Source organism: Pseudomyrmex gracilis, unplaced genomic scaffold, assembly GCF_002006095.1.
Source record: "Pseudomyrmex gracilis isolate BER0280 unplaced genomic scaffold, ASM200609v1 scaffold_9, whole genome shotgun sequence".
NCBI lineage: Eukaryota > Metazoa > Arthropoda > Insecta > Hymenoptera > Formicidae > Pseudomyrmex > Pseudomyrmex gracilis.
Window position 1 is genome coordinate 375,323 of NW_018020593.1, and position 13,127 is coordinate 388,449.

General features: G+C 43.9%; 1 protein-coding gene across 1 annotated transcript; it reads right to left on the minus strand.

Moving 5' to 3' along the window:
* Window positions 1-11,600: 11,600 nt before the first annotated feature.
* LOC109861971 (zinc finger and BTB domain-containing protein 48-like) lies at window positions 11,601-13,127 on the minus strand. The gene is made up of 5 exons (XM_020441846.1): window positions 12,959-13,127; window positions 12,716-12,814; window positions 12,368-12,472; window positions 12,051-12,189; window positions 11,601-11,828 (listed from the first exon to the last, which is right to left on the minus strand). Exons 1-4 carry the CDS (start codon window positions 13,118-13,120, stop codon window positions 12,100-12,102), a joined length of 456 nt encoding a protein of 151 aa, XP_020297435.1. The 5' UTR covers window positions 13,121-13,127; the 3' UTR covers window positions 11,601-11,828; window positions 12,051-12,099.

Here is a 13,127-nt window from a genome sequence, read left to right on the forward strand (position 1 = left end):
AGAACAAAGAAAGAGAGACGTGTTGAAACAGTTTATAAGAACATTTACAGCTTCCGAAATACGTGATTGATAGTTTATTATTGACTGTTTTTTCGATAATTGCCTTCCTTTGTGTGTAGATTTTTTATTTGAAATTACATCGTTGACGAAACTTTGGTTCCTCCTGCGTTTTAATATTGTAAATTTTGTTATCTTGTATTTTATTTTAAATTTTTGCTTTTTTGTTTAAATCGTTGAAGAGAATACGCTGTTAAAATAGTGTCTCCGAGTGTGTGTCTCTGTTGCGAAACGTAGCTTGAATTGCGGACACACCAATTAGAGGAAGTGACCTAACGCACATAGATCAACTGTGTCTCCCCGCGTGTAAGTCTTCGGAGACACTTTTTTCCCCGACGTCCTACGTTAACACACGGAACGCTCCGTATATCCTCGAGGGCGGAACGTGTGAGTCAGAAATCGAGTAACCGAGAATTGTGTCCGCTGCGACGGATAATCTCGAGTGGTTGAGGGAAAAAAAATGCTCGGCCCACCGCCGGTCTTAGGTGTCACGTGTGCGCGCACACGTGTAGGCTGAAAATCTGCATTGGTTTTGATATCGTGCACACATCGCAAAATGTTTCTTCTCCGGCGTGTGCGAGCGAGAAAGGAATCTCTCACGCGCGTCGCGTGGGAGAGAAGACGATAGGATCTTCTCTGCCGTCTCGGTGAAGATCGCGACTCACGGCTTCCGTCGCATCTGACGGGGAACCGTGTCGCTCTTCTCTTCTCTCGATAAGTCAATAAGTAAATCTGCGAATTCCCACGCCCTGCCCCCGTTTCCCCCCCGAACAACGAGATTTTTTATTCTCAGATACAATTTTGTACTGATGCAACGTCTCTCTCTGCTACCGAAACTGTGTCAGACACAGTTTGTAAATGTCGCGCGCGAGTCGGACTTGATTTGTGTTTATTTGTGTTTAATTTAGCACGTGGCGCGCGCACAAAAGAAGAGGGATTACATTAGTTATTTCCCTTCCCTCCCTCCCTCCCGACATAGGTAAAGGTACTAACGCTCGTTACGTACTTTTGTTGAGAAGCACCTCGGCACTCTTCGGTGGACGTGTCGCAATCGAGACTTGATTACATCTCCGATCTCCGACGAGGGTAAACAAAAATAGCGCTCGTTTGGGCTCCTCGCGACTTAATTGGTTCTAACCGCAGACAGACGGATACCGCGCTCTAATCGTTATTCGTACATTTCGTCACGACTATTCCGCGCGTCATGCGCAAAATATTGCATTGCCGCTCCGTCATGATTCTCGTTGTTCGCGGGACCGCAAAAAAAAAAAAAAAAACGCTTCATAACCGATCACGACGTCGGGCGCTTTTTTTCCCCGTGAAAACGCGGAAACTCACTCGGTTTCGCGTAATTGTTCGTGTTGTTAACAATTGTTGTTAATTGATAGATTGATCGATGTTGTTCGATCGCGGTCGGAAAGAGATTCGCGCGCGTGAACAAAAATGTCATCCCTTCCTTCGAAGAAAGGAAAGAATTCTCGGAAGTGGGAAGAAGTCGCAGAAGAAGTCGACTTGCGAACCGAGCAATTGACGTGATTACGCCATTGTGCGCAGCGGCAGGAACAACACTTCTTTCGCGCTATTGTCCGGGTGTATTAAAGCGTTGCTCCGTGTATATCGCGAAAAGTCGACGAACGCGCGCGCGGATTGCCCGATTCGGATCAGTAGAAACTAGATCGCAGTCCATTCGTTCCGGCGTAGCGTTACGAATCGACGAGGGCAAGAGTGTTAGACCAATCGAAAGTTCCTATCATGTCCGATCGCGGACCGAGTGACGAACCATGTTATAACGGGACGTATTCCCGCTTCGATAGCCACGTATCGATACCATTGACCGTAGCGCGCTGTAACGCGAACGTTCGTTATTTCTCATCGCGCCTTAACCGCTTCCCTCTAGAAATGCGCGTTACGCCTCGCAAATTGCGCGCAGAGAGAAGTTTATTTATTATCAATTTACATTTGCGATTCTGAGGCATCGAAAAATTTTTGCAACAAGAAAATTGTAAATTTTCACATCTCATGTGAAAATTGCCGCAGCGCAACTTTGCGTTGTGTTTTTTGTTTTTGCAATTTCTTGAATTCGCGCGAGAGATTTCTCTAAACTCGGCTGTCCGCGGGTAATTCGCTCGCGGCGATTTTTTTTTTTTTTTTTTTCGAAATCGAGCGTTGCGACTCCCGATCGTTAGCGAGGTTCAAAAGCAGCTTCCTCTCGCGCTGCGCGCGTTACACTTCTAATGACGCGCCGCGCGCGGGCATTCATTTACGTCCGTTCCGTGGCGGAGCGGGCGTGTTACACTCGCACACACGTGCGTTAGGTGCGTGCGTCTATGCGCGGCGGGCAGGGCGCGTGGCCGGCGCGTTACTTTCACTCGATCTTGCTCGCTCCCGCTTGCTCGGCCGTCCCGCTCGTGCTCCTCTTCTCTCGCTCAAAGCCTCCTCTCTCGATAGCTCGCTGCTATCCGGAACGGTGGCGCGCGGGCACGCCGGCGTGGCGGTACGGCGCGGCGTGTCCTCTCTCCCTTCGCGTCTCGCGCCCCGCGATCTAATCTTAATTACCATTTTACTCTTCCTTTCGAGCGAACTGCAGCTGCGGCAACTGCGGAAACGCGAGCCGCCGACTCACCGGTTTACCTTTCATCCGCTGCTTTTTCACTTTGTTCCTTTTTCTCTCTCTTTCTCTCTCTCTTTCTTCATCGAATGGGAAACGCTCATTCTCGAGATCGATGAGATCGCCCACCGCGCGCACGAAAGACGCGCGTTTTTTAATTGCGATTTTTAACGCGCCCCGGTGAAACGCGTTTTCGCGACGCGGAAGAGAAACCGAGTTGGTGTTAGTGAACGAGCGGTGGTAGTAACATTCTTTGTTTCTCTCGAACGGACAATTAATTAATGCATTTTTTAGTCTGGCTGCGTGTAATGTTCGACACTTCTCGCATTTATTTAAAAACTTTCACACATATGTTTTTTTAAATATTGTAATTACAAGAGATTTCACGCAAAACTGGATCGGATTACGTTTCGCGCATAGAATTAGAAAGATCGTTTCGAAATATAAGACGATTTAAATTGGCTTCAAAACACGACGGTTTCGAAATCTATCGCGAGCGATGTAAATGGTATTCAATACGAAGATGGAATTCATCGTTAGCGAGTTTGATCGTCCCAGCAGGTGGCTGGAAAATTAATTTCGCATCTGCGGCTCGCGCTCTATGGCGAGTTTCGAGTGCTTCGGGCGGAAGGCAAAAGAGGGAGAGAGAGAGAGAGAACCAGGTTGTTTTGCCAGGGGAGGCGTAACACACGCTCGAAGTTTCTATATAAAGAAAACGGGAACAAGGTTTTCATCTTCGATGTATATTCCGATGCGCGCGAAACTCTTAGGCGTATCTCGATCGGGAAGCCGACACCGCCAAAGTGCCAAATTAGCGATCGTCTAAATCCGCGATGGATACGCCGCGAAGAGGCGGCCGTGTCCTTATAGAGTAATTTTCCCAGTCTCTCCGTTTCTATTACTGCGCAATTGTGCGTACAAATTTAACTGCAAACATTTGCTAATGAAACACACAAACTTTAGGTAATTTGTAAATCTCCTGTTAATAAAAAAAAATATATATAACAAAAAGACATTTTTCAAATAAAATTTTTTTAATCAATCGACTTGCGATTGATTACGGACGAGGAATTAAATCGTCTCTGGAAAATTCAAAAATTCGCAGCGACATTATAAGTGCATGTCCGTCGTTTTAATTTAAGATCGGCGAACGGCCGGCAATCGAAACGATCGCGAAACCGGCACGTTTAATTGTCCCGAGCGCCGCGCGACCAGAAGCTGGTTTCCGAGGCGAGTGGACGACGCGAGAGACGACTATCGAGAGCGGGGCTCTCGTAACCGTAGGATCCACACACGATCGACGAGCGCGACGAGCGTAACCGCCGAGATAGAACGCGCACACATTTGTGGTGGGCGGGGTGGTCCAGAGAAAGCCTCGCGCGCGCAATCCGCTCGCTCAGCTAGCGCTCCCGGCTTCTCTCGCGCGTCCGGGAAAACGTACTCACACGTACGTGTCTGCCCGCGCGTACATACACGCCCGTGCCACCGCGAGGCGTGTGCCGTTTTTTATTTTTTATTTTTTTCAGCGTAGGAATCGACGGCCGCGCTCGGCCTCGCCACGCATTTTACACGGCGGGAGAGAAGTCGACCGCGCTCTCTCGGAATTGCTCGCGAGCAACGTGTACACGGGAGTACACGTACGCGGGAACAGTATACACGTCGGGCTGATGGGCGAATGATTAATCGGCATACGATTGAGGAATCTCCTCCGCACGAATTTTTCTTTTCGGAGAGAGAAAGATGGAATTCAGAAGTTTTAAACGTATACGTGACGATTCAATTAATTTCTTTCGCGAGAAAGGCTTGAAAAATAATACTAGTTGTCGAAGAACTATTTTTAGATCTTTCTTGTCGAAATCGTTCGGTTATAAAACAAATCTAGAGTACCTGTATACGTGTTACTTAATGTATCGCGCAATTACATAATATCCTTGATTAAAATGCATTTCGTTCGGCACTTTCAGCTCATGCATCGTGTACCTCTGACGTTTAGCACCCCTGAAACGAATGAATAATAAATGGTCAATCGTTCCGGCTGATCGAGTGGATTTTCAACGAGTGTGTTAGAACGCGCGCGGATTCTTGACTTTTTTCCGTATGTACAAAATAGAAATAGGGAAGTGGCTCTCTCGCGGACAAGCGCAACAGCATCCAATTAAATGTCATTATGACAGCGCCGAGCAAGTCGCTTCAAAAGGAATCGCGCGTGAAAAAGAACGCGACGAAGACGCCGTAATTATCGATACGCCAAGTACACGCAACGCTTCGGTTCTTACAAAACATCTCGCGGAGCGAGAAATAAAACAACATCGGATTTTAAAAACTATTAGGAAGTTTTTTATTAAATTTTTGGAAATTAATAAATTTACCGAGTACTAGCCAGAGATGAGAATATTTATTTTCTTCAATTCTTTACAATAAACAAAACTAACGCATAAATCTCACAAGTGACACAAGATCTTCAATGCGCCACTTTTTCCGGTTTCTGCCGCAAAAAGAAATTAAAACAATCTTGGCGAAGAAAAAACACTTCGCGACGCGTGTTATTCATTCAATTATTTATTTCACATCTGCCGTGAAAAGAGATAAAAAAAGCTTCATACTTCGCAGTGTATAGCTTCGTTCTTAAAGTTACGTCGAGTCAGTTCCCGGGTTTCGCGGACTCGTCTGTCACGGGTGCGCCTCGAGGACACGCACTTGCGTGTACGGAAAAGTGCGTCGCTAGTCGATCTAGTTTCTTGGACGCGATGAAAGCGAAGACACTCTCTCGTTCGTTCCGTGGAAGGATCGAATGATACTGGATACGTCGTTGGGCACGAAAGTAATATCGAAAGTGAAGCTGCCTACGAGCAACAAAAAGTCCGAGACACTCTCCTCGGTCGTTCGTTTTCTTTTGGTCGTCGTTCTAGTGGATCGAAAGCGTCACCGGATAGCCTGGCTCGGCCGGACTCTCGACAGTTTCCGATAAAATCGAGATCGGATTCGCGCGTAATAGCGGCTATTTAAGCCGCGCGGCGATCGTCAATCCCGATACCGGCTACGACGTCGCATCGAAGGAAAGTCCTGTATATATTATCACGTGACTTCACTTCAGTAGTAATAGTAGTATGGCTTAGTCACGTGTCTTTAAAAACTGGATTGAGATGTCACGGTACTCGCCAACACACAGAGAAACGGAGCAAAGCATGATTGTCTTAACAAATACATATACTACACATATGAAAAGTGTCAGAAATAACGTATAAAAATCAAACTAGAACAATATAGGAGGAGTGGAAAAACACATCAATAACGTCACGAGACTTTACTTTGATCACGTGTCTAAAAACAAGATTAAAGTAAAGTCACGTGACACCGAAGAGAGCAAAAACAACACGTGACTACAGTCACGTGACTTTACTTTATTCACGTGTCTTTAAAAACGTGACTAAAGAAAAGTCACGTGTTACAGAGGAGAGCAAAAACAACACGTGACTAAAGTCACGTGTCTTTAAAAACTTCTCAATGAATTTCGCGTATAAGAGGCACTACCGTGTCTCTTGATATATTTACGATTCAAGTAGATAATACTTAAACGCGCCCGACAGCTCATACGCGAGAGTGACAGTTATACGTAGCGGTATAAATTGTATAAATCACTGCGCTACTTGCGACTTAAGAAGAATTTTACGATGTCGACTCCGAGATCGTATTTTTAATTGGACGTGCGAGGTTTTGTTTTTTGTTTCTTCGCTGTCGCGTTTTATTTTTATAATTTATTTATTATCGCACGGTTTTATTAGCGCAAACTTTCCATGTTTTCCACGTGGGATGCGATTTTTACGGCTTCTCTCTCTCTCTCTCTTTCTTGCAAATGAGTTTTTCTTAGTGTAATTGCTCATTAAGACGTAAGCGAGAGTTCAATCGCTAAACCGAGCGATATCGGAGATAATCATCGTCGGAGCTATCATCCAACAAACTATCCGGCAATTTGTAACCCGTTCCAGTCATTAAACTGCTAAACTCTAGTTATTACAGATATATCCCTCGCGTGCGGGATAGAGCTCAAAATTTACGGAACGCCGAAACGGAAAAAATCGAACGGCGATTTCTTCGACGGTTCCGCCTTTTTGTCGTATACAATTAATGTACAAAAATCCAGACCTTTCTTTTTGCGATTACATGCGATAATGATTTAATGTAATTATAATTTTTTAATATTTTTGTGTAAAAAGAACTTTGATTTTATTTTGTTCATATTTTCTACGTTTCGAAACAGTATTGATTAGTGCTTCTCGACTTTCATACACACTCGAGTCGTAATTTTGTAACGTTTATTTGTAATTACTTCATCCGCACGCTCGACAAATCCCGTCGTCGACAACCGCGGCGGCGGAAGCTCAGCGGCCAATCGATTCGGCATCGTCGTGTTCCGCGAGCCGCGATTGTAAATCGCAACTTTATCGTCGCGATTTACAGCGCTGTAAAAGTCCCGAACAGCAGCGCGGCCGATGAAAATTCTAGGAAATCTCGCGCGGCGGAGAGATATCGCGGACTTCTCTCCCGCGATCGCGGGGATAAATTTCGAACGCGCGCGTGAATCGCGTCGCGAATTACGCGGCGGTCCATAAATCCGAAAGAGCTCGCGAGCTCTCTACGACTCGCCGACTCTGATTGCGGCGAACGATCGCGAATTATTGGATCAAAAGGGACGAGAGAAAATTGCGTACTTTCCGTCGGTGGAAACGCCGACGGCGCCGGCGGTCGATGGATCCGCCGATCGTTTCTGGCTTTCCTCGTTCCGACGATGGAAAGCGGGAAACTCGCGAACTTCTTCTAACGGGAGCGTATAACGCGCAAATTTACCGCACGCGCGCCGATTATTACCGCGAAAGCTGAAGAAGACGGTTGTATAATGTGTGTCGGATGTATATACGTGGTCACAAACAGGCCTTCTCTTTTTGCGCCTTCTTCACGCCGCACGTTAATTTAATGTACAATTCGCTACATCGCACGTTCGATCCTTCCTCGAGCATTTTATACGAAACACGGAAAACACTGTTGATGTTTCTTGGATTTTTTTCTCTCTTTAACTTTCTTTAACGCGTCTTAGCACTTTAATCCTCTCCTTGGAAAAAGCGCGCGAAGTCGCGCAAAATTAAAAACAACTTTAAGGAGATCTCGGCTAAATGTCAGACTGTACAGATGCTTATTTAGCATGTGAATGGGTGTTCGCTTGGTAGACCAGAATAATAATCGCCTTTATCTGCGATCTCGACAGCGACGGCGATAGTTGTCCGGTTCAGGTGATCATGAACGCTCGTGGGACGCGTATTCGAGGAAGCGCGAAACATGTCCCGAGCGTGACGCCGCTCGCCGCGCGGCGTCTATTGCGCCCGCAAATCGCAACATATAAACCAGGTGTGGACCGAGCTTAAGATAGTGTAGTGGTCGCGCACGCTGTGGCGGGCGGCAGTCGCGACCCACATCCCGGAGATAAAGTGCTCCGAGAGTCCGCTTCCCGAGCAGCGGTTCTCATCGCGACCCCGCCCCCGGTTCCGTTTTGCGCCTTGCGAAACGTGTCAACGACTTGCGAGAAATTTTATGTCGAATAAACGGTGATAAATTATTCCAGTAACGTTTTTACGTGTACAAAAATTTAATGATAAGGATTTGATTTAATAAAACAAAAAAAAAGAGTTAAGCTAATGAGATCACTGAGAAAGGAGCAACATCTTCCCTGAGGGAGAAGACGGAGAGCTCTTAAATTGCGATTCTCTGAAATGAACGTGACGCGACTCCGCTCCTCACATTTTTGAAGACGCCGGCCATCGCCGGGCGACCATACCGCCCATACGTCCGCTCGCATTCTCTTCTATACGCTAGATAATACGTGCACATGAGTACATGAGAGAGAGAGAGAAAGAGAGAAGAAGGTAGGGGGCGGCGAGAGAGTGGACGCATATGTCGGGGGAGGAGAGAAGAGCGCTTTTGTGCGCGCATAGTGACCGCGGAGCGGAGGGTGGAGGTGGAATCGCGCTATGGACAGTACGTGCGTGTGTATATCACGTGTATCGGAGGCCTGGACGTGTCCTGGCGATCAGCGCCGGTCCCGAGTAGGATAGTCGCCGATCGCTATCGATGCATCTACGCTTCGAATTACGCCTCGGTTTCTCGACATTCACCACCTCTTCCTTCTCCTCCCCTTTCTCCGCGACCTCCCGCTTCTTGGGGCCACCGCCGTCGCTCTCTTTCTGTCACTGACCACGTTCTCCTCCCCGGAGAAGCTTGTACGCGTAGCCGCGTCGTTTTCCTTTTCGTCGCCGCGAATGACGATGTATATTATACTGTATCCGCCTTCAGGAAGAGCACGCGGTAGCGAGAAACTTCCGGACGTTCCGGTGATCGCGTAAAGTGTCTGAGAGCGCGAGAGAATTTTTTAAATGATTATATTCCCCGGTGTAGTATATTATTATGTTATTATTATATAAATAATGCGTCGAAATACAAGCTTTTTGCGAGGATGATTAAAAAAGCATTTTTAGAAGCTTCATGCAATTAGAATATCGTTGAATTATTTCAATAACTTTTGTTTCCCTAAATAGAACGTTACAATATTAAAATGTTATTTTACTCAACTAACGAACAGGGTTGATACGAGCCAAATGTTCGTGCGAAATATATTTTTTTATTTATTTAAACGTGTAAATTAATACACGTAATAATTCGAACTAAATTCAATTCGAAAATTCATCCAAGATGCTCGGTTGGCATCACATATAGATGAGATATTAATTTATTACTCTCTAAGAATAGACATTAGAGCATAATTAGTTAACAGATCTGCTTAATAATTAATTTACGAGATCTCTGACGAAGAGATCTTTCAAAAATGCACGTAACGGACAAGGTTAGTTTGTGAATGCGGTTGCATATATTAGCTGAGGAACTTTCTCTTTCCGTTCGTTTTACTATGCATCTCTTCGTCGCCCCTTTCTCCCGCCTCCTCATTGTTGTTTTTACTTCGTTTTTCGACGTCCGAGATAGCGCTTAAATTATTAAACGCGCTCGCCGCGCCAGGAACATACGCACGCATCGCGCCGCGCAAACTCTTACCTCCCCGCCAGGTGAGCGACTCCCGACGTGGTGGTGAGTCTACGCTTCCGGGGCTACTTGCTGGCCGATTCGCGAACGGCTCGATAAACATCGCGATACGCGCCGCGCGGAAGTCCGAGAGCGAGATGCGGCCCGTCTCCGTCTCTGATGTGGTTTCGCACCGGCCTATGGGGCCTTTCGACGGCTCGCAAATGGATGTTCGATACCGCGCGTTTTTCGCGACGTGAGGCAAGGCTTCCGGTTCCGGCAGCTGCGGAGATCTATCTGCGCGGATAATTGAACATCAATTTGCATTGGCGTCCGCGACGCTATTGAAGCGTGTCGGGAATCAGCAAATTAATGATTTTTATGAACAAATAATAACAGTACGGAAAAGAGGGTGTACAAATAAAATTTATATAATATTTTCTCAGTTTAAAAAATTTATACAATTTAAAATTTGTTATTCATTTCTATAAAACTTTTTTGGTCAGTTTCGCAAAGGAGGGAAAATCAGGGCGTAATAGGAACTGCGCACTTATATATATATATGTAATTTGGAATAAAATTTAAACATATTAAAATCATAAAACAACTTAATCTAAATTAATTATTCAAATTATTCATTCAATCAATCTCCAATTTTCGCAATTCTTCATGCGGACCGGCGTTTGCGAACGTCGGCAAAAGATACGCTCCCAGAAACCTCAATAAAACCGAGGTCCCGCATACCGCAACACATCAGATGATTGCATCGACATGCGGGGCCGTTTTCCTCTCTCGCACTCACGTAACAACGTCGCTAGAAAAAGAAGTCCCGCTAAGAGGAACGCGGGACTGGGCGTGTGCGCGCCTCTTCCTTGTCCCATGATAGGATAGCGTTACAACTTGCGGATCGATGGGTCCATAAAAGTGCTCCCGGTGAAACTGCGCGCGCGAGCGGGAATTGGCGGTAAAACGCGATTGGCCACGATCGAGAATCGATTGCGAACGCGCGAAATATACAGGTGCGCTGCTCCTCGACAAAAATCTTGTTCTTCTTCTAACAATTCTCGTCTAGAAAGCGGCATCTTGCAAAACAAACAAAACTAATCTAATAAAAATCTAATTGAATTAGAGGGGATACAATACATGGAAAATTTTCATGCCACACACATCGAGCAATCTCTTCCTATTCGATTTTATCGTTGTAGTGTCGATTCTCGGTTGAGTCATTATCAACGCAGTCGCATACCTTTACCGACTTTATGATCGCATTGACCTTTTCTTTATTGCAACGCTAGTTTTGGCGTCGTTTTGCCGTAGCAACAATTACTTCGATAGCTTTAGCTCTTGTGTGCGCCAGCCGATAATATATAACGTACGTACCGATAGCTAATGTTTTCGCGTTTCCACGCGGCGCGACAAAATGTCAGTTTCAGGTCGACATTTCCATATCGTCAATAGCGACGGGATTTTATTAACGTAAATCGCCACCTTTTGAAATCCTGAAATACCTCGGTGTCCGCACTTTTTTCTCGTATAAAGCTTTGAATTATTTAAATTTAATGCCGCGATTATGTGTGACATTAGTCGCGAAATCATTTTTGCGGCACGGCTTTGTAATTCTCAAGGCGTTAAGTATTGCTCTCTTAAGTAGAATCAGTGCATTGTACTGAAAATCAGTAAATATTTACTGATTCATACTTATAAGTCTTCCACTGAGTCAAATATGTACTGATTTTCAGTGCAATGCACTGATTCTATTTAAGAGAGTGCAATCTTGTTTATTGTTATTATATTATTATTTATTTATTTATTGAATTAATTCTTATTGTCATATGTACATATAATTGAGCAACATGGACTATGTTTTTCTTGCATTTACATCCTGAGTATGCAAAAAGGATTATTGTTTGTAGCACTTGTCTTGCATCTTCTACAATTCTCTGTGACACATTGTTATTCGTTTTCATTTTAACCCTTTCGCTTTGGCTTGTAACAAAATGCGACCGCTGTGAACGGAACGCGTCGCTGAAAACTCGACGTTGACTTACGAGGAGCTTACGAGGCATGTTTCTGTGTATGTATGTCTTCGATGTTTTTTGTTCTATATAAAAATATATAAAAATAAAATGTAAAATATAATTAATAAAATATAAATTATAAAATAAAATATAATTAATACACATATAGTATGGGCGTATATATACACGTTTTTTGTATCTGAGTGTTTACACGGAAAAAATATTTTGCCATTACATGGCCAGCAAGAAAACAATGGTTGAATCTATTGATTGTGGGCTCAGCAATTTTTGTGTAAAAACAATACCTTTTTAATATGACAGAGAGATATAAGAGAGCAAACGTGTGCTACAATTTTACTGCCACCTTTGACGTTTTTCTCTCCGACAATAAGAATGAAAATGCGCTTGAAATTCATGTCTGGTCCAGAACGAATCTCCGCAATCCTTACATTAATTTTAAAAATGAAATAAATATGTGAATTAGAAATGATCTGCATGCAATACTCTTAAAACTAAACACAATAACGAGTACAAAATATAGATTGCTTAGATTATGAAGTAATCTCTATTGCAATGACTATGCTTATGCCGTTTGTACGAAAACATTTCGAAGAGCTCTTACCGGACATACGTAACTGTCTGATCTTCTCGGACATTGCGAAATGTGATTATTTAAGTCTTCTAGCGAATAGAATTGTTGAAAACAAGAGACACATGAAGGTAATACCTGCGAAGAAGAAAGTATATACTTGTATAAATATATATTTTTATAAATATATATATTTTTATAAATATATATTTTTATAAATATATATTGTTTTTTATCGCACAACTCCGCAAAAGCCAACGATCGATTTCGTTGTCGACGACGAAAAATTATTTTTAATAGAGCGGTGTCTTGAAGAACAATCTGTTTACAAATGAGTGCTGCCATCTCGTCGTATTGCTTTGATAATTTCGAAAAACTTACCGTTGCGTATCTGTGGATTCTCGCATTACATATTTGGATGTGCTCGAAAAGTTCTATCACACTCTTGAAAATATCGAAACAGTGTTTACAGGAAAACAGCTTTAAAAAAAAAGATAAAAAAAGATTACTCAAATATATTTCACAAATCCAACGAATAGTTCTGCGACCGATCTCGGCAGAGAGTAATCTTTTTATCCGATTACGTGTTTTTTTCGAATGGTTTTCTAATAGTTTTTATTTTACCGGCACAATCACAGGTTCTTCATCACGTGTTTTAACAAGAATTTCTTGCTGTTGTTTGAATTTCCGTAGAATGGATGATTTTTTGGCATTACATACTTGAATATGATTGTCCAATTCTTCCTGCTCTTCGAATTTCAAAGGACAATAGTCACAGCTCAGCATTTTTGAA

What these genes read in the sequence shown, in the direction of transcription:
- LOC109861971 (XM_020441846.1), bottom strand. Translation starts at nt 13,120, where the DNA reads ATGCTGAGCTGTGACTATTGTCCTTTGAAATTCGAAGAGCAGGAAGAA. An exon ending in AAGAACCTGTGATTGTGCCG is followed by an intron (nt 12,815 to 12,958) that starts GTAAAATAAAAA and finishes TTTTTTTTAAAG; the next exon opens with CTGTTTTCCTGTAAACACTG. An exon ending in CAGACAGTTACGTATGTCCG is followed by an intron (nt 12,190 to 12,367) that starts GTAAGAGCTCTT and finishes AATTAATGTAAG; the next exon opens with GATTGCGGAGATTCGTTCTG.